The sequence below is a fragment of the Phyllobates terribilis genome, unplaced genomic scaffold (genome assembly GCF_046119375.1).
Source record: "Phyllobates terribilis strain yellow unplaced genomic scaffold, ASM4611937v1 Scaffold_3__8_contigs__length_932513732, whole genome shotgun sequence".
NCBI lineage: Eukaryota > Metazoa > Chordata > Amphibia > Anura > Dendrobatidae > Phyllobates > Phyllobates terribilis.
Window position 1 is genome coordinate 419,894,082 of NW_027362763.1, and position 20,972 is coordinate 419,915,053.

Below are 20,972 nucleotides of genomic sequence, written 5' to 3' on the forward strand. Positions count from 1 at the left end.
GGCCACCAGTAGTGCCGGGCAATAAGCTGGAGGGTCTTTTTCTGACCGGCGTGGCCAGCTAGTTTAGACGAATGGCCCCAGTGTAGGATCTTCTCCCGATCAGGTACTGAAACAAACGTCTTACCGGGAGGGAGACGATTTAGACTCACGGGAGCCACCTGCATTACTCTGGCGGGATCGATGATATGTTTAGGTTCATCCTCGAGATCGGACACTAGAAAGGATCGGGACAAGGCGTCTGCTTTGACGTTTTTGTCAGCTGGGCGAAAATGAAGAACAAAATCAAAGCGAGCAAAAAACAAGGACCACCGGGCTTGGCGCGGGTTAAGTCTCTGGGCATGCTGGAGGTAAGCCAAGTTCTTGTGGTCAGTGTAAATTATTACCGGGTGAAGAGCCCCCTCGAGCAGGTAACGCCACTCCTCCAATGCCAGTTTGATGGCCAATAACTCTCGGTCTCCTATGGAATAATTGCGCTCTGAGGAGGAGAAGAGTTTTGAGAAGAAGCCACAAGTTACCATCCTCCCGGAAGATGATCTTTGAGTAAGTACCGCTCCGGCTCCAGAGGAGGAGGCGTCAACTTCCAGGAAGAACTGCTTGTTGCCATCTGGGCGATGCAGCACCGGGGCGGAAGAGAAGGCCTGTTTTAGGGAAAGAAAGGCCTCCTCTGCTTCGGGTGGCCACTCTTTGGGATTAGTACCTTTACGGGTGAGCGCGGAAATTGGGGCCGTCCGGGAAGAGAAGTGTGGTATGAAGAGGCGGTAGTAGTTGGCGAAGCCCAGGAATCGCTGAATAGCCTTCAACCCCTCCGGTCGGGGCCATTTCTCGATGGCAGGCAGTTTCTCAGGATCCATTTGTAGGCCGGTCTGAGAGATAATGTAGCCCAGAAACGGAAGCGAGGTCTGCTCAAAGAGGCACTTCTCAAATTTAGCGTAGAGATGGTTCTGCCTGAGCCTAAGCAGGACCTGACGAACGTCCCTCCGGTGAGTCTGGAGATCCGGAGAGAAGACCAAGATGTCGTCCAGGTACACCACTACGCAGGAGTAGAGAAGGTCCCGGAAGATGTCATTGACCAACTCTTGAAAGATGGCAGGAGCGTTACAGAGGCCAAAGGGCATTACCAGATATTCATAGTGGCCGTCCCGGGTGTTGAATGCCGTCTTCCATTCATCCCCCTGACGGATACGAACCAGGTTGTACGCCCCACGGAGGTCCAGTTTGGTGAAGATTCTAGCCCCCCTCAGACGACCAAATAGCTCCGGAATGAGCGGAAGGGGGTACTTATTCTTCACCGTGATCTGGTTAAGGCCTCTATAGTCTATACAGGGACGGAGGGAGCCGTCCTTCTTTTTGACGAAAAAGAAGCCTGCTCCCGCCGGGGAGGTAGATTTCCGGATGAATCCCCTGGCCAGATTCTCCTCAATATATTCGGACATCGAGCGGGTCTCAGCAGCGGATAATGGATAAATACGCCCACGGGGAGGAGAAGTACCAGGTAACAGGTCGATAGGGCAGTCGTATGGTCTATGAGGGGGTAGTGTCTCTGCTTCCTTTTTATTAAAGACATCAGCATAAGACCAATACGGGATCAGAAGTCCAGGTAGATTAGCTGGGGTAGGAGAAGGACGGACGGGATGAACGGGAACCAGACAGGTCTTATGGCAGCCCTGTCCCCAGCGAAGGACCTCTCCGGTCTGCCAGTCAAGAACGGGTGCATGTCTCTGGAGCCAAGGTAGACCTAGCAAAAGGGCGTGAGAGAGTCCAGGCAGAACATGGAAGGAGATACTTTCAGAATGCAGCATTCCCACCTGCAGAGTAATGGATTCGGTGATGAGTTGGATGGGGCGTGGTAAGAGCCCCCCATCCACGGCAGCAACGGACAAGGGTACAGCCAGAGGTTTGGTGGGGATGCGGTATTTCTCTACCAGGGACTGTGAAATAAGATTCCCGGCTGCTCCAGAGTCAAGTTGGGCTAGTTCGAAATAACGGTTCTCCCCGTAGACGATTGAAACTGACAACAGCAGGGATGGAGAGGATTTATTCTTGTCTAGGTGGACCTCTCTGAGCGAACCTAGACACAGGCGTTTCCCGACCTCTCCGGGCAGGCACGGATCCGGTGCTCCTTACTGCCGCAGTAGAAGCAGGTCCCCTCGGCACGGCGTAAGTCCTGACGGGTCTTGACCATCTTGGTCTGGTCGACCTGCATAGGCTCAGGAGAGTGTACCTGGTAAGAGACAGAAGGAGTGACGGGTTTCTGAAAAGTAGGAGCTAGACGTGGTAATCTCCTCTCACGGGTGACCTCTCTGGCACGCTCCTGGAACCGTAGGTCAATCCGGGTGGCAAGAGTTATTAAGTCATTGAGAGTGGTAGGAATGTCCCGGCCGGCAAGCTCATCTTTAATACGGCCGGACAGACCCTCCCAGAAGACGGATACCAGAGCGTCGTTATCCCAGGCCAGCTCCGAGGCAAGGGTACGGAACCGTATGGCATATTGGCCCACGGTGAGACTTTCCTGACGGAGGCGTAGCAGAGATGATGCGGATGAGGTCTTCCGTCCGGGTTCGTCGAAGACTTTCCGGAAAGCCGTGAGAAAAGCAGGCAAGTTGGATACCAGGGGGTCTCCTCTCTCCCATAGAGGATTTAGCCAGGCCAGGGCCTCCCCGGTGAGATGGGACATGATGAATGCAATTTTGGCCCGGTCGGAGTTAAACTGGTGAGATAATAGTTCAAAGTGCAGGGTGCACTGATTTATGAAGCCCCGAGCCTGGGCGGAGTCGCCTCCGAAGCGAGGAGGTGCAGAAAGCCGGGGTCCGGGGTAAGATACCATGGTATTGGTGGGCAGCGGGGCTGCCGGGTTGCGAGTCATGGCACTGGCGGAGGTTGCTGGTGGAGCAGTCAGAGTGTCCAGGCGAGTATTGACATTCCGCAGGTGACCCAGGATGGACTCCTGTTGGGACCTTTGACGGGACAGTTCATGACACAAGTCCGAGAGCGAGGGAGCTTGGGTGCCACCGGGTTCCATGGCCCGAGCAAACTGTAACGGGTCTGGGAGGCGGAACCTCTGAGCTACTATACAAGGGGGCGGTCCTTGTAAGGGAGCGGGTGGCGACCAGGAAAGACGGGCTGGAAGTCACAGCAGGAGAACGGGACAGTCTCTGAGTGAACGGGCTGGAGGTCACGGCAAGTGACCGAGGCAGTCTCTGGATGAACGGGCTGGTGGTCACGGCAGGTGAACGGGACAGTCTCTGAGTGAACGGGCTGGAGGTCACGGCAAGTGACCGAGGCAGTCTCTGGATGAACGGGCTGGTGGTCACGGCAAGTGACCGGGGCAGTCTCTAGGTAAAGGGTTGGTACGACCTGTGGCGGCTGAAGATAGACGTGAGCTCCCAGGTGAGCAGGCGAGAGTCTCTGGATGAACGGGTGGTCACAGCATGTGACGGCGGAGCCTCCAGGAAGACCAACAGACAGGCGGCAGATGAGCGCTCCCAGGTGAGCGGACAGAAGTCTCTGGACAGGCGGGTGGTCACAGCACGTGACGGCGGAGCCTCCAGGTAGGCTAGCAGACAGGTAGCAGATGAGCGCTCCCAGGTGAGCGGGCAGGAGTCACTGGACAGGCAGGTGGTCACAGCACGTGACGGCGGAGCCTCCAGGTTGGCTAGCAGGCAGGTAGCAGATGTGCGCTCCCAGGTGAGCGGGCAAGCTGGTCCATAGACAGACTGACAGGAGTTTGGAAGGCAGACCGTCGGACCTCAGGCAAGCAGGCAGGTAGCTGATGTGCGCTCCCAGGTGAGCGGGCAGGCTGGTCCTTAGACAGACTGACAGGAATGGTAAGGCAGACCGTCGGACCTCAGACTAGCAGGCAGGTAACAAGTAATCAGGCAGGAATCTGGCAGGTAACTGGCAGGTATCTGGCAACGGGACCTGAGGGCTGAAGCACAGGTGAGACACTGGTGCAAACAACATTGCTCGGGCACCTCCATTTTGGAGGAGGTGCCTTATATATGGTGAAGTCCTCCGGCCATTGGCCGGGGACTCCTTAGGACGACGCGCGCGGCCCCTTTAAGAGGGAGGGAGAGCGCGCGCGCCCTAAGCACAGTGGCCAGGAAGGAGCGCGCGCTGCCAGCAGAGCGGGAGAGGGACGCCGGGCACGGGCTGGTGGTCACGGCAAGTGACCGGGGCAGTCTCTAGGTAAAGGGTTGGTACGACCTGTGGCGGCTGAAGATAGACGTGAGCTCCCAGGTGAGCAGGCGAGAGTCTCTGGATGAACGGGTGGTCACAGCATGTGACGGCGGAGCCTCCAGGAAGACCAACAGACAGGCGGCAGATGAGCGCTCCCAGGTGAGCGGACAGAAGTCTCTGGACAGGCGGGTGGTCACAGCACGTGACGGCGGAGCCTCCAGGTAGGCTAGCAGACAGGTAGCAGATGAGCGCTCCCAGGTGAGCGGGCAGGAGTCACTGGACAGGCAGGTGGTCACAGCACGTGACGGCGGAGCCTCCAGGTTGGCTAGCAGGCAGGTAGCAGATGTGCGCTCCCAGGTGAGCGGGCAAGCTGGTCCATAGACAGACTGACAGGAGTTTGGAAGGCAGACCGTCGGACCTCAGGCAAGCAGGCAGGTAGCTGATGTGCGCTCCCAGGTGAGCGGGCAGGCTGGTCCTTAGACAGACTGACAGGAATGGTAAGGCAGACCGTCGGACCTCAGACTAGCAGGCAGGTAACAAGTAATCAGGCAGGAATCTGGCAGGTAACTGGCAGGTATCTGGCAACGGGACCTGAGGGCTGAAGCACAGGTGAGACACTGGTGCAAACAACATTGCTCGGGCACCTCCATTTTGGAGGAGGTGCCTTATATATGGTGAAGTCCTCCGGCCATTGGCCGGGGACTCCTTAGGACGGCGCGCGCGGCCCCTTTAAGAGGGAGGGAGAGCGTGCGCGCGCGCCCTAAGCACAGTGGCCAGGAAGGAGCGCGCGCTGCCAGCAGAGCGGGAGAGGGACGCCGGGCACGGAGCAGAGCGGTGAGGGGAACAGCGTCCCTGCCTAGCAGAGGGCAGGGACGCCGGCGCTACAGCCAGCATTGCAAGTTCCTCCGTCCTTATTTTTGGCAGCTTTTGCTTGCAAGGCATAAGCAAATACTATGGGACACCCACTCCCCAATAATGGGACTTATGTTTGTAATATGCTGTACTGCATGGCTCTTGTAAGGGGCATTGCAAGTTGCTCCGTCCTAATTTTTGACAGCTTTTGCTTGGAAAGCATAAGCAAATTCCATGGGACACCCACTCCCCAATAATGGGACTTATGTTTGTAATATGCTGTACTGCATGGCTCTTGTAAGGGGCATTGCAAGTTGCTCCGTCCTAATTTTTGGCAGCTTTTGCTTGGAAAGCATAAGCAAATACTATGGGAGACCCACTCCCCAATAATGGGACTTATGTTTGTAATATGCTGTACTGCATGGCTCTTGTAAGGGGCATTGCAAGTTGCTCCGTCCTAATTTTTGGCAACTTTTGCTTGGAAAGCATAAGCAAATACTATGGGAGACCCACTCACCAATAATGGGACTTATGTTTGTAATATGCTGTACTGTATGGCTCTTGTAAGGGGCATTGCAAGTTGCTCCGTCCTAATTTTTGGCAGCTTTTGCTTGCAAGGCATAAGCAAAGACTATGGGACACCCACTCCCCCATAATGGAACTTATGTTTGTAATATGCTGTACTGCATGGCTCTTGTAAGGGGCATTGCAAGTTGCTCCGTCCTAATTTTTGGCAGCTTTTGCTTGGAAAGCATAAGCAAATACTATGGGAGACCCACTCCCCAATAATGGGACTTATGTTTGTAATATGCTGTACTGCATGGCTCTTGTAAGGGGCATTGCAAGTTGCTCCGTCCTAATTTTTGGCAGCTTTTGCTTGCAAGGCATAAGCAAATACTATGGGAGACCCACTCCCCAATAATGGGACTTCTGTTTATAATAAGCTGTACTGCGTGGCTCTTGTAAGGGGCATTGCAAGTTGCTCCGTCCTAATTTTTGGCAGCTTTTGCTTGGAAAGCATAAGCAAATACTATGGGACACCCACTCCCCAATAATGGGACTTATGTTTGTAATATGCTGTACTGCATGGCTCTTGTAAGGGGCATTGCAAGTTGCTCCGTCCTAATTTTTGGCAGCTTTTGCTTGCAAGGCATAAGCAAATACTATGGGACACCCACTCCCCAATAATGGGACTTATGTTTGTAATATGCTGTACTGCATGTGACGCGCCCCCTGGGCCGTGTGTACACGTGTGTGGGATACCCGGTGCCAGGTCTCTGGGGTCTGAAGTCTCCGTGGCGGTGACCCTGTCCCGTGGCTCAGGCTGGTCAAACCAGTGGCAATCTTTCTTAGGTTTTGAGGTTAATTGTCCGACTGCGCCACCCGTGGATTGCGGTCAGGGAGTACCACCGCTGCGAGGCAGACCGCTGAGGCTGGTGTTGTGTGCGCAGCAGAGAATGGGATAACTCCCCACGGGAGGAGTATAGCCTCAGGGCAGTGAGTGTGGATGATGGGGGTGATGGTGCACGAGTGCAGCAGGAACGACTCAGAGTCTTTGCAGTGCAGTTCAGGGTCTTTACTGATGATTATAAGGTAGACCCTCCCGGGAGTACTGGCTAGCATAAGAGGCCTGGTCAGTCTGTGAGCAAGCAGGAGTTCCCCTGGCCAGGTGGAGTTGTAGGCCTCCCCGTCTGTCTGCACTCTTCCTTGCTACCTTGCTGTAAGCGGGTAGATGTAGCCCACATCCCTGAGTGTACCGTGTAGTGCTCACCCGTATGGCTGGTGACTTGGGGCCTTCTGTTAGCCTCCGCTCCACGACGGCGGTGCTGGTCCCTTGCTTGTGACTGAGCCTCCAGGCTTCTATGGCCAGAGGACCTGAAATCCCCTGCTGGCTGGTTTCTGCTGCTGGATATATAAGTCCTCACAGCCTTGGACTCCTGTGTCCGGTTCCTATTGTCTTCTGCCAGGGCGAGCTCTGCTCAGCTTCCAGCCCCTGGTCTTTAGCTCCTAGCTCCTACAGAGCTCCTTGCTGTTACTTTCCCTTGCTCTGACTCTGACTCTGACTGTTCTCTGACTCACTCAACCCCGCCCCAGATCCAGTTTATAAGGGCAGAATTCTCCCCTCCCAGGACTGGGGAAGGAGGATGTTGCATGTTTAAGGGATCCTGACCAGGAAACCTCCCACTTGCTCTCCGACGTAATATCTCTATTGCTGTGGTGACCAGACCCCTGGGGTGCCACACATGGCTCTTGTAAGGGGCATTGCAGTTCCTCCTAATTTTTGGAAAGCCTTCCATTCACTGCTTAGGCTAACAGTGCACAGGAGACCCAGTTGCTATAAATGGAAAAAAAAGGTTTAGTTAACGCCCTCTGACCTCCATGTCATTTCCAAGGGGCATTGGAGTGCCTCGAAATTTTTGGTGGGCATTGCACTCACTGTATGCCCTATAACTGTGTAGCCGAACTGCTCCTTTTGTTACAGAAACATATCCTACAAGACATATCTGGTTGACTGGCCTGATATTGATGTGAATGGTCCCTGTTCCTCCTGCTCTTTCTCCTTTGCCACTACCTCATCCATCATTTATCACCTGAAGCTTTGTTTTAACGGGAGTCATAGAACTTGGATAGTAGCAGGAAAACATCCAGCAATCCTCGGAGGAGGTAGGATATGCGCCAAAACGCTGACCACCTCAGGCCTAGCCGCTACTACATACATGCGCTTGCATTACAACAAAACAAAGCAGATGCTAACTTCTATCATCCTCATCATGCTCCTCACCTTGGCACTCTCAACTCCCCTGATGGAGAAGCCAGGGCCCACCGGAGGAGTCTGACAGTCCGGTGGGCTCGGCCAATGCTGCCCTAAAGCAGGCCAGGCTAAGAAAAGTGTGGGAAAGGTTACCGGGACAAATAGGGGTGGCTGGGGACCGAGTATGGCCACCCGGCCAACCCCTGTAGGCTGGGGAGCAAGCGGGGACATCCGGCCACCAGGCGGCAGGGGACTGAGTATGGATACCAGGCCGCCAACACAGCCATGGCGTGGTGGCCAGATTCCGCTTCCACATGCCTAAAAGGCCCAATTTAAAGTGCAAGCAAGCAAGCAGTATGGTATTGCAGCCTGGGGGGTGGGTGGGTGGCAGGCTGCATACTTGCACTTGCATTGCAAGGAATGGGAGAGGTACAATTGAACACTGCCCTGGGACAAGGACTTGAATGGGGATAGTTGCAAGTCTGCAACGACAGGTGCAAGGTGGGAGGCATCTTCGCATGTACCATGAACAGGGGTTTGGCATGCACACACTACAGCGGAATAGGCTCTCCTTCCCACTAAATGCACTGGGGAGGGCACAGGTAATGTTTTGGTATACGCGCTTAATCTTATGTATAAGGCACACCAGGACAAATAGGGGCGGCTGGGGACTGAGTATGGATACCTCGCTGCCGAAGCAGCCATGAGGTAGTGGCCAGCTTCGGCCTCCTCCAAACTAAAAGGCCCCATTTCAAGTGCAAGCTAGCAGTATGGAATTGCAGTCTGGGGGTGGGTGGGTGGCAGGCTGCACACTTACACTTGCATTAAAAGAAAACATAGCACATGCTAACTTCTGTCATCGTCATCATGCTCCTCACCTTGGCACTCTCAACTCCACCGATGGAGAAGTCAGGGCCCACCGGAGGAGTCTGGTTCTCTGGTGGGCTCGTCCAATGCTGCCTAAAGCAGGCTGGGCTAAGAAAAGTGTGTGGGGGGATGTTCCAAGGAGAAATAGGGGCGGCTGGGGACCGTTTATGGACACCCGGCTGCCCCCAGGCGGCTGGGGGCCGTGTGTGGAAACCCGGCCGCGGGGCGGCTGGGGACCGAGTATGGACACCCGGCCGCCGGGCAGCTGGGGACTGAGTATGGATTCCAGGCCGCCAACACAGCCATGACTTGGTGGCCAGATTCCGCCTCCACATGCCTAAAAGGCCCAATTTCAAGTTCAAGCAAGCAGTATGGTATTGCAGCCTGGGGGTGGGTGGATGGCAGGCTGCATACTTGCGCTTGCATTGCAAGGAATGGGGGAGGTACAATTGAACACTGCCCTGGGACTAGAACTTGCACGGGGATAGTTGCAAGTCTGCATCTTCTGATGCGGCAAGGATCACTTATGATGGGCACACTTTTAGACAGTGACCTGGGAGTCAGAGATGCTTCCAGGGGTCTTCCCCATGCTGTTCCCATGTCTTTTCAGCACTTTATGCATGTGTCACACAGCACATGGCCAGATAAGGTTGTAAAATGTTAAAATGACATTTCCCGGAGAATGCATTTGTCATAGTTGAAAGCAATACAAAAGTGCAAAAACGCATAAAAAATGCTACTTGTGAACATAGCCGAAGGTGTGGAGGAGTATTTTTTGTTTTTGGTAATTTATTTTAACTTATACACAAGTCTTTTCCCTGGAAAGGATGTTCCTTAACATATTTCACAGGAAAAAAGTTTCACTTTCATTTTTGAACGTTTTATTGTGAGCCCGTAAAAGTGGCTTAATACCTCTGACGACGTTGTCGACAGCAGTGACCTGGGGGTCAGAAATGCTTCCTGGGGCGATCCCCATGCTGTCCCCCTGTCATTTGAGCACTGTCACTATCCTTTTGGGCACTTGTTAGGCTTTTAAAAGACTGCCGGGGGTGCCACCGCAAAAATGCTCGAGTCTCCCATAGACTAACATTGGGCTCGTTGCTCGGGTCGAGCACCCGAGTATCACGGCGAGCTCGGCCAAAGCTTCGAGCACCCGAGCATTTTAGTGCTCGCTCAACACTAGTGACTACCTCTTGAAGCTCATCAAGAGAATGCCAAGAGTGTGCAAAGCAGTCATCAAAGCAAAAGGTGGCTACTTTGAAGAACCTAGAATATAAGACATATTTTCAGTTGTTTCACACTTTTTTGTTAAGTATATAATTCCACATGTGTTAATTCATAGTTTTGATGCCTTCAGTGTGAATGTACAATTTTCATAGTTATGAAAATACAGAAAAATGTTTAAATGAGAAGGTGTGTCCAAACTTTTGGTCTGTACTGTACATATTTGAACATAAATTCTTAAAAACACATATAAAACAGACAAATATAAACAGGACAGACCAAAAGTTTGGACACACCTTCTCATTTAAACATTTTTCTGTATTTTCAAACTTTTGGTCTGTACTGTATACACAGTCATGCACGCACACACAGTATGCAGACATGCATGCGCACACACAGTACACAGACATGCACGCGCACACACAGTACGCAGACATGCACACAAACACAGTATGCAGACATGCACACACACCCACGGTGCACACACAGAGTACGCAGACATACACGCGCACACACAGTATGCAGACATGCACACACACATGCACGGTACGCAGACATGCAAGCACACATGCACACAGTACGCAGACATGCACGCACATGCAGACATGCACGCACACACACATGGTACACAGATATGCACACATACATTACGCAGACATGCACATACACAAACATATACACAGATACTTGCACATACAGACATACATACATATTTGAACATAAATTCTTAAAAACACATATAAAACAGACAAATATATATACACAGTCATGCATGCACACACACACAGGCACATTATAAATATATTTAATATGGGGATTGAGGAAGCTGGCAACAAGTCTCACCTTACCTGCCCCCGGCCTGTGTGCAGGGCCACCGGAGTGTCTCTGGCCTTCAGAGCCATGGCCCTGGACCATCAGGGGGGCCCACTCGCAGTTGGAGCCTGGGCGCCGCTCCCCCAGGATCTCTGCAGGACCTCTCTCCGGCGCTGCTGCTTGATTGCTGGCACTTCCCCAGACACGGCTGCGTGCAGTGTGCTGTGCGGCTGTGTCTGGTAGTAATGACGGCCACGTCAATCAAGCAGCAGCGGTCCAGGGCCCCGGCACTTGCCCGGGTACACCGGGTGCTGATGCCGACCCTGTCAAAACCACATTCAAAAAGTTTATTATTAACCCTTCAGGTGCTTCACAGGAATTTTTGTAATGTGGAAGAAAACAATGAACTTTTTTTCACAAAAATTTTAGTTTAGACTCAATTTTTTTTTGCAGGGATAACAGGAAAAAATGGACCCCAAAATTTGTTGTGCAATTTCTCCTGAGCACGCCGATACCCCATATGTGGGGGAAAAACACTGTTTGGGTGCACAGTATGGTTCAGAAGGGAAGGAGTGCCATTTGACTTTTTGAATGGAAAATTTGCTTGAATAATTAGCGGACGCTATGTTGCGTTTGAGAAACCCCTGATGTGCCTGAGCAGTGAAAACCCACCACAAGTGACACCATTTTGGAAACTAAATCCCTCAGGGAACTTATCTAGATGTGTGGTGAGCACCTTGAACCCCCAAGTGCTTCACAGAAGTTTATAACATGGATCCGTGAAAATAAAAAAATCTAATTTTTCCCGCAAAAATGTTTTTTAGCCACAAATTTTTTATTTTCAAAGGGGTAACTGGAGAAAATGGACCCCAAAATTTGTTGTGCAATTTCTCCTGAGCACGCAGATATCCCATATGTGGGGGACAACTATTGTTTGGGAGCACGGCAGGGCTCAGAAAGGAAGGTGTGACATTTTGGAACACTGACTTTGATGGAATGGTCTGCGGGTGTCAAATCGCATTTGGAAAGCCCCTGATGTGCCTAAACAGTGGAAACCCCCCACATGTGAACCAGGTTTTTTTTAAACTAGACCCCTCAAGGAATTTATTTAGATGTGTGGTGAGCACCTTGAACCCACAGGTGCTTCACAGAATTTTACAACATGGATCTGTAAAAATGAAACAAATATACTTTTCCAATAAAATGTTGTTTTAGCCCCCAATATTTTCATTTTCACAAGGATAGCGTACGCTGATACCCCATATGTGGTCAAAAACTACTTTTGAAGCACAGTGCAAAGCTCAGAAGGGAAGAGGCGCCATATTGTAGATCATATTTTGCTAGGCTGGTTTGAAGGTGTCATGTCACATTGGCAGAGCCCCTAAGGTGCTAAAACAGCAGAATCCCCCATAAGAGACCCCATTTTACAAACTAAACCTCTCAATGAATTCATCTAGGGGTGTTGTGAGCATGTTGACACCACATGTGCCTCACAGAACTTTTCAGAATTGGGTGGTGAAGAAAGAATAATTACATTTTTACCACCAAAGTTTTATTTTAGCCCCAGATTTTACATTTTCACACTGGGAAATGGGTAAAAATGGCACCGAAATGTGACACAAAATTTGATGAATGTAGAAATACCCCATAAGTGGCTGTACAGTACTGTTTAGCCACACGGTGAGACTCGGGAGGGACGGAGTGCTATTTGCCTCCAGGAGCACAGATTTTCTTAGAATAGTATGCAGACTCAATATACAGAGACCCTAAGTGCTAGAAGAGCAGAATATCCCACAAGTGACCCCATTTTGGAAATGATACCTTTTTGGGAATTTATCTAAAGGTGTGGTGAGGATTTTAACTACATGGGTGTTTTCCAGAAACAAGCAGCAGTGGATGTTGCTGATCGAAAATTGCAAACTGCCATTGTAGTGACCAGTACGTTATACCCAGCTTGTGCTTCTGGAGACATGCAACCGTAAATTAGGCGGGCTCTCATCACTACAGAAATGCCAAACATGTGGATGCTAACTGGTTTAGGCACAGTATGGGGCTCAAAAGGGAGGTGGGCATTTGTATTTGGGAGCACAGAATTTGCTGAATTTCTTCTTGTGGATTGAGTCGAAGCTTTTATTGTGATCCAAAATGTTATGCAAAATATTCCCATTTATCCTGTACACTACGCTGAGTACTGATATTGGGGTTTCCATTTATACTGATATTGGGGTTTCCATTTAAATCTCCGAGTGACATAATTCAGATGAAACCCCGAGGGATCCACTCACTATAATGAGGCAGCAGAGTTAATCTGGACTCCATCTGGTCTCTGTTTAGCAGTGTCCTTTTTTCAGAGGTTCACAAGACTGTGGCCGACGACACTTTTATGCATGCCAAATAAAAAGACGGACAACGTGGGATCACAGGCCAGACGGCGTCCACTGTGCCTCCATCTGCCTCCTTATAGGGAATCTTCCGCTGGGGGTTCTGTCTGAATCACGTATTTCAGAGATTTACACGGAAATCCCGGTGTAAGCGCTCAGCGCAGACCGCAGGATAAATGTGAGCCGAGCCATACTACGATCTTTGGGAGGCAGAATGAACAAATCAGCAGCAGGTGAAGAATTGGTTTTATTTATTTTTTACGCCGTTCCTCGTGCGGTATGAATACACGACTTTATTCTTTGGGTTGGTGCGATAACAGTTATACCAGATTTATATCGGGTTTTTTAATGTTTGGCTGCTGTCACACACTAAAAAACGTTTGTTTTTTTTGCAAAAACTAGTTTTTGCATCACAATATTTTGAGAGCTATCATTTTTCCATATTTTGGCTGACAGAGTCATGTAAGGGCTTGTTTTTTGCGGGACTAGTTGACGTTTTTATTGGTACCATTTTCGGGCACGTGATTTTTTTGATCGCTTTCTATTCCGATTTTTGGGAGGCAGAATAAACAAAAACCGACAAGTAAGGAATTGTTTTTGTTTTTAATGCCGTTCTGCTTGTTGTAAAATTGATAAGGCAGCTTTATTCTTTGGGTCAATACTTTTACAGTGATACCACATTTATATTTTTTTATCTTTTGCCAGTTTTACACAATAAAAACTATTTTATAGAAAAAAAAAATTTTTTTGCATCGCTTTATTCTCAGAGCTGTAACTTTTTTATTTTTCAGCTGCTGGAACTGTATCATAGCTTGTTTTTTGCGGGACAAGATAACCTTTTCAGCGGTACCATTTTTATTTACATTCGTCTTTTTGATCGCATTTTATTACACTTTTTGTTCGGCAGTATGATGGTCAAGCACCATTTTTTGCTTTGTTTTTTATTTTTTTACCGTGTTCACTAAAGGGGTTAACTAGTGGGACAATTTTATAGTTTAGGTCGTTCCAGACGCAGTGATACCACATATGTGTACTTTTAAATTTAATGCATCTTGTTAATGAAAGTTACTTTTATTTTGCTACTCAAATAATATTCCAAGACTAGGCTCTGACATCACTTATTCCTTCTACATTCATTGTTTCTCCAGATTCAGTAAAGAAAATAGAGAAAACCAAACCCCATACACCTACCTGCCCTTTGGTGATGGACCAAGAAACTGCATAGGGATGAGATTTGCTCTGTTGAGTATGAAGGTAGCCATCACAGCCATCCTCCAGCATTTCACCTGTCGACCATGTAAAGACACATTGGTGAGTTGACTACTCAGTAGAAGGTCAACAATTTTCTTCTATTGATTTTCTTTTATTGACTTAAACAAGTATGAAGCGGATATACCTAGGGTGCATCTTTGTACTATGTGGTACAATGGCTTGCGAAAGTACTCACCCCCTTGGCATTTTTCATGATTTGCTACATCACAACCTAGAATGAATTTCACAGTTTTTTTTTTTTTTTTTGAGGGTTTGCATCTGTTCATGTAGAGAACATGCCTACAACTGTGAATATTTGGTTTCTTTTTTATTGTGAAGCAATCAACAAATAGGATAAAATAACTGAAAACTTCAGTGTGCATAACTATTTACCCCCTACATTCAGTAGAATCTCTTTTGTGGCAATTACAGCTGCAAGTCACTTTGGTTAAGTCTGTGTGAGTTTTCCACATCTTGCCACTGGGATTTTTACCCATTCCTCAATGCAAAACTGCTCCAGCTCCTTCAAGTTAGATGGTTTCCTCTGGTGAACAGCAATCTTCAAGTCTGACCACAGATTCTCGATTGGATTAACGTCTGGGCTTTGACTAGGCCACTAAAAAACATTTACACATTTCCCCTTAAACCACTCAGGTGTTGCTTTAGCAGCATGCTTTGAGTCATTGCCTTGGAAGGTGAACCTCCATCCTAGTCTCAAATCACTGACAGACTGAAATAGAATTTCCTCAAGAATATCCCTGTATTTCGCACCATTCATCTCCCCCTTGACTTGGACCATTTTTCCCTATCCCTGCTGCCAAAATAATATCCTCACATCACGATGCTGCCACCACATTGTTTCACTGTTGGAATGGTGATCTTGGGGTGATGAACTGTGTTGGTTTGGGTCCAGACATAGCGTTTACCTTGGTGTCAAGAAGATCAATTTTGGTCTCATCTGACCACAGCACCTTCCTACATACATTTGAGTCCCCCACATGTCTTTTGGCAAACTCAAAATTAGCCTAACATTTTTTGTGTGTAAGTTAAGGATTTTTTTCTGCCCACTCTTCCATAAACACCACCTCTATGGAGTGCTTGGCATATTAGGTGGCATGGTGGCTCAGTGGTTAGCACTGCAGCTTTGCAGCACTGGGGTCCTGGGTTCAAACCCCACCAAGGACAACATCTGCAAGGAGTTTGTATGTTCTTCCCTTGTTTGCGTGGGTTTCCTCCCACACTCCAAAGACATACTGAAATCTAGATTATGAGCCCCAGAAAAAGTGATGATAATGTCTGTAAAGTGCTGTGGAATTAATGGTGCTATATAAATGAGTAAAATAAATAAATAAATTGTAGCTGTATGGACAGATATTCCAGTCTCTGCTTGGGAACTTTGCAGCTTCTTTGGTCTTTGTGCAGTCTCTCTGATTAATGCCCTCGTTGCCCGGGTTGAGAGTTTTGGGCAGGTTGTTGTGGCACCATGTTCTTTCCATTTGGAGATAATGGATTTGATGTTGCTCTGGCAGATCATCAGAGACTGGGATATTTTTTTATAACCCAACCCTAACTTGTATTTCTCAACAACATTGTCCCTGACTTGTTGGAGATCTCCTTCGTCTTCATGGTGTTGTTTGGTTAGTGGTGCCTATTGCTTAATGGTGTTGCAACATCTGTGGCCTTTCAGAAAAGGTGTGCATATACTGACAGACCACGTGACACTTAGATTGCACACACGTGGACTTCCTTTCACTAAGCACGTGACTTATGAAGGTAATGGCTTTCACTAGAATTTTTTAGGGGCTTTATAGCAAAAGGGGTGAATACATATGTAAATGCCAATTTTTTGTTATTTTATCCCATAAATTTAATTTATGCCTAGATTTTTCTCACTTCACCAACTTAGACTATTTAGTACTGATGCATCACACACAAATCGGATTACAAAAATATTTAAACACAGGTTTTAATATAACAAAATAGGTAAAAAGTCAAGGGGGTGAATACCTTCGCAAGCCACTGTATATTGATATTTTGGAAATGGGGGTCTATACATTGCGTATTGATGCAGTATTTGTAGAGGCTTGTGTGGAAAATATGGAGGAGAAAGTACGATTGGGGAAAAAAGACTTTAGTTTGTAAAATTGGTTAACACTAAAATAGGTCATCATCTAAAGCTAGTCTTGCTAATAAAGGTATTGTGTCAATAAGACAACCTCTGTTCATATGCCTTGTTATGGCATCTGGACTTCATACAATAAAGTCGCCCACTCGGGCCCGCCTATAAGAGCAGAGCAACTTCCTTGATGTTGGACTCAAACTGTCATTGGATTACATCTATTCATCTGAATGGCTGGCAAGTAGTAATAATTTTCCATAGCTGGTTGTATATGCATGCCAGGAATAACCGTATTTTGAAAAGCGGTTTCCTTGGTTAGGCAAGCCCTTTATGCAAGATAATTATACATGTTATCCATGGGCAGTTTTTTGTGTGCTGATGGATATCACTCGACTTGAGGCTATTAAAGGGAACTGTCTCTTCAGCAGCTCAGCGCTATGAAGTCTCTCCATACTTCCTGGTTGATTGGGGGCGGGTGCTCCTCAATGAGTGACAGCTCTGGTGAGCAGCTCATTCAGCTACTACACATTAATGGTCTATCAGTGCTTCTTCTGGGTCACTATATTTATGCTGAATTTCCACATGCTGATGTGAAGCCGTTAGTCGAACTCTGATTGATTTTATACAAGTCATTTACCATCATGTTTACATAGACCAATGATAGAGACAGAGTAATCGCTAACAAGATAGTATGTTATAGGCAGCACATCCTCCAATAATAATGATATTTTTGCCAGCAAAAACAATCTAATCACCATATGAACAAGTGTTTCCTCGTTGATTAGGTGATCACTGGCACATTTACACAAGCCGATAATGAGGTGCGCTTGCCTAAATACATATTTACTCTGATTCTTCCTTCACTCCTGCACTGGCATTTGATTTTGGCAGCTGTCTTGTTGAAGTGAGTCACACTTGGCACACGACATACATGGATAATATAATTATTGAACAGCTATACTTATCTTGGTAGAACAGTAAAGAAACCCTGTACCAGCTATTACAATCACCTTTCATATCTCCCTCTATATCCCCCTTGCTGCATTGTTACCAACCTTCCATCAGCTTGAATATGAAAGTTTTTTTACTTGAAATAACTTCAGGTTGCTAGCTTTTCATGTATGGAGTACAGACAGTCCCAATAAGCATAATTTGACACAATGATGATGCTTAGAAATGCTGCAGTATGTTTTTATTTTGGCATAGTACTACTGTGGACACAGACAGAAGAGGGCCCATGTTCAAGAACAATATTTGTTCTCTTTGCAGCCCAATAGCTCATCATAATGCACAATTCCACCTGCTTTGACGGTAGAAGCAGGCCCCCTATGTCTTGGGCATTGGTGCGGCTGTACAGATTGCATCAATGGTATGTTTGCCCCTGATATCATACTGCAAAATACTCCCTCAATTATGGGCGATTGAGTGCAAACAAAATTTGTTGTTTTGCATACCCATAAAAGTTATTTTCTTAAACTCAGTCAAGACCATATTACAAAAATGAGTACACCTTAATAGAAGTGCAAGGAGCAAAACTAAAGTTTAGACGACAAAATTTTAGTTAACAAGATTTCAACCACAGGTAAGTCTCATTATTCACTGGTGTCCAGCAGACAGTTGACTATAAAAGTATGTTACTTAAAGAAAACTACTTCTCATTTCATGCTGTCAGCAATGGCACCACATGGAAGAGAAATGTCACAAAACCTGAGAAAGAAAATTATTTATTTGTACAAGAAAGGTGAAGGCTACAAAAAAATCAGCAAAGCTTTACTTTTCAGTCAGAATACTGTAGCAAAAGTGATACAAAAATGTAACACAGATAGCCATTTCATAGAGATTTCTAGGCCATGAATTTCACACCTAAACAGGAGTGTCTTCTGATGAGAAGGGTTAAAGAAAATCAACGTGCAAGTTTACTGCAGTTAGCTAAAGTTGAAAGCCAAACTGGGATGAATCCTTTCCATGACACAATATGGAATACACTTCAGAGGAATGGCATGCATGGGTGTCGTCCATGAAGGAAGTCTCTCCTAAAGCCGAGGCACCTACAAATTGTCCATGCTGCAAAATCTGAAAACTGTATGACTTTATCACTCCAGAGTGATAAATGAGACCAAGATACATTTTTCTGGTACTGATGGCTTCAAGATTTGTATGGCGTCACAAAAGTGAGGAGTACAAAGAAAAATGTATGGTGCCTACAGTGAAACATGGTAGTGGCAGTGCCTTATGTGGGACTGCATGAATGCTCCTGGTGTCAGAGAGCTACATGTCATTGATGGTATGAATTCACAGATGTACTGTTCTTTATTGAAAGAGAAGATTCTGCCATCACTCCATGCCCTTTGAAAGACGTGCACTTATCCAACATGAAAATGATCCAAATCACACATATAAGGACACTGTTCCATTTCTGAAGGAGAACAGGGTGAAAGTGATTCAGTGGAAAAGTATGTCTCCTGGTCTGAACCCAATTGAACACCTGTAGGGAATTCCGATGAGACAAGTTAAGCATCACTCTCCATCCAGCATCCAGACTCTAAAAGAGGTTGTTCGTAAAAAATGGAAATAAATAGATGTTGTAATATGTCGCCAAATTGTTCATTCCATGCCTTGAAGACTTGGTGCTGTCCTTAAAAATCATGGAGATCATTCAAAATACTAGATGTAGTTTTTGATATGTGTATTCATTTTTCCATCAACTAATTTGAGTAAAATTGAAGATTTTGTAATCAAAGTTACATTATTAACCTTACTTTCATTTTATGGGTTTAAAAAATGGTCATTGAAACTCAGTTTTATCAGTTTTGGAATTTGTTCTTGTGTTCAGTGAGAAATTGATGAAAAATCTTATGTTACAACTAGAATACCCAATATAGTCATTTATCAGAGCTGTTTTGTGCTGATATCTCACAGTATATTATTGCATTTAACAGGTCCCAATGGAGTTCAGCACTCAAAGTTTCATGCAGCCGAAGAAACCAATTATCCTAAAATTTGTGTCCAGAACTGAGAACTCCAGAAGTGAGAACTGAGAAGTGAGCGACAGATACATATAATCCCTCACAGTTCATGTAGTCTAGTCTATGTTTGAGGGGTTTTAATATGACTTGACAATCTAATCAAGTTAAAATAGAGTACAAGATTCCTTTTTGTTATGTACAAAATTGATTAAAGAGCACATATACCTCTAAATTTTATATCTGATCGTGCAGTAATTATTCCTATTGCCAACTGTGTCTCAATACTATGCCTTAGCAGAGGGGTTGGGAATCTTTTTTCTGCCAGGGACTATATTTGGTCAAACATTTAATTAACTCACCACTTATGTGATGGCGGTAACTGCTTCTCTTTGGTGTGACATGTGATGTTAAGTGGTATTTACGATACTACTCACAGTTGGCTTTCCATATTTGCATCGGTCTGGAGCGCAGTCGACTCTTTGTGATGAATTTTGAAAAGAACTTGCAACAGTAAGTTCTGAATACAGATCCATGTTACACTGCATGTCTCCTCACAGTGGGAAATTCATCACTGCTCATGTTACATTTATAGAATTCAAGCAGTGGGAGGTCTGCTTTATATAAATCACATAGGATACACTAAAACTGCTATATATACATCACAAAGGAGAAACCGAGACTACTGTATACATCATATGAGAGACAGAGACTGCTCTACATGCATCACAAAGGAGACACTGAGACTGCTGTACATACATCACATAGGAGACACTGAGACTGCTGTATATACATCACATAGGAGACACCGAGACAGCAGTATGTACATCACATAGGAGACCCTGGGGTTGAAGCATATACAGTGGGTACGGAAAGTATTCAGACCCCTTTAAATTTTTCACTCTTTGTTTCGATGTAGCCATTTGGTAAATTATAAAAAGTTCATTTTTTTTTCTCATTAAAGTGCACTCTGCACCCCATCTTGTTATTTTAGCTGTGTGCTTAGGGTCATTGTCTTGTTGGAAGGTGAACCTTCGGCCAAGTCTGTGGTCCAGAGCACTCTGGAAGAGGTTTTCATCCAGGATATCTCTGTACTTGGCCGCATTCATGTTTCCTTCAATTGCAACCAGTCGTCCTGTCCCTGCAGCTGAAAAACACCCCCATAGCATGATGCTGCCATCACCTTGTTTCTCTGTTGGGATTGTATTGGGCAGGTGATGAGCAGTGCCTGGTTTTCTCCACACATACCGCTTAGAATTATCAACAAAAAGTTCTATCTTCGTCTCATCAGACCAGAGAATCTTATTTCTCATAGTCTGGGAGTCCTTCATGTGTTTTTGAGCAAACTCTATGCTTGCTTTCATATGTCTTGCACTGAGGAGAGGCTTCCGTTGGGCCACTCTACCATAAGGGCCCAACTGGTGGAGGGCTGCAGTGATAGTTGACTTTGTGGAACTTTCTCCCATCTCCCTACTGCATCTCTGGAGCTCAGCGAGTGATCTTGGGGTTCTTCTTTACCTCTCTCACCAAGGCTCTTCTCCCAAGATTGCTCAGTTTGGCTGGATGGCCAGGTA

The 20,972-nt window shown here is 46.9% G+C and overlaps 1 protein-coding gene across 4 annotated transcripts in view; it reads left to right on the forward strand.

The window, feature by feature from the left end:
• LOC141259518 (cytochrome P450 3A9-like) overlaps nt 1–19,633 on the forward strand; it is a 155,053-nt gene extending 135,420 nt beyond the window's left edge. For all 4 annotated transcript variants that reach the window (XM_073675645.1, XM_073675648.1, XM_073675646.1 and 1 more), the window contains 2 exons: nt 14,214–14,376; nt 19,375–19,633. In XM_073675645.1, coding sequence (XP_073531746.1) covers nt 14,214–14,376; nt 19,375–19,473 — 262 coding nt within the window. In that variant the 3' untranslated portion in view covers nt 19,474–19,633. The remainder of the gene's footprint in view (nt 1–14,213; nt 14,377–19,374) is intronic.
• The last annotated feature ends 1,339 nt before the right edge of the window (nt 19,634–20,972 follow it).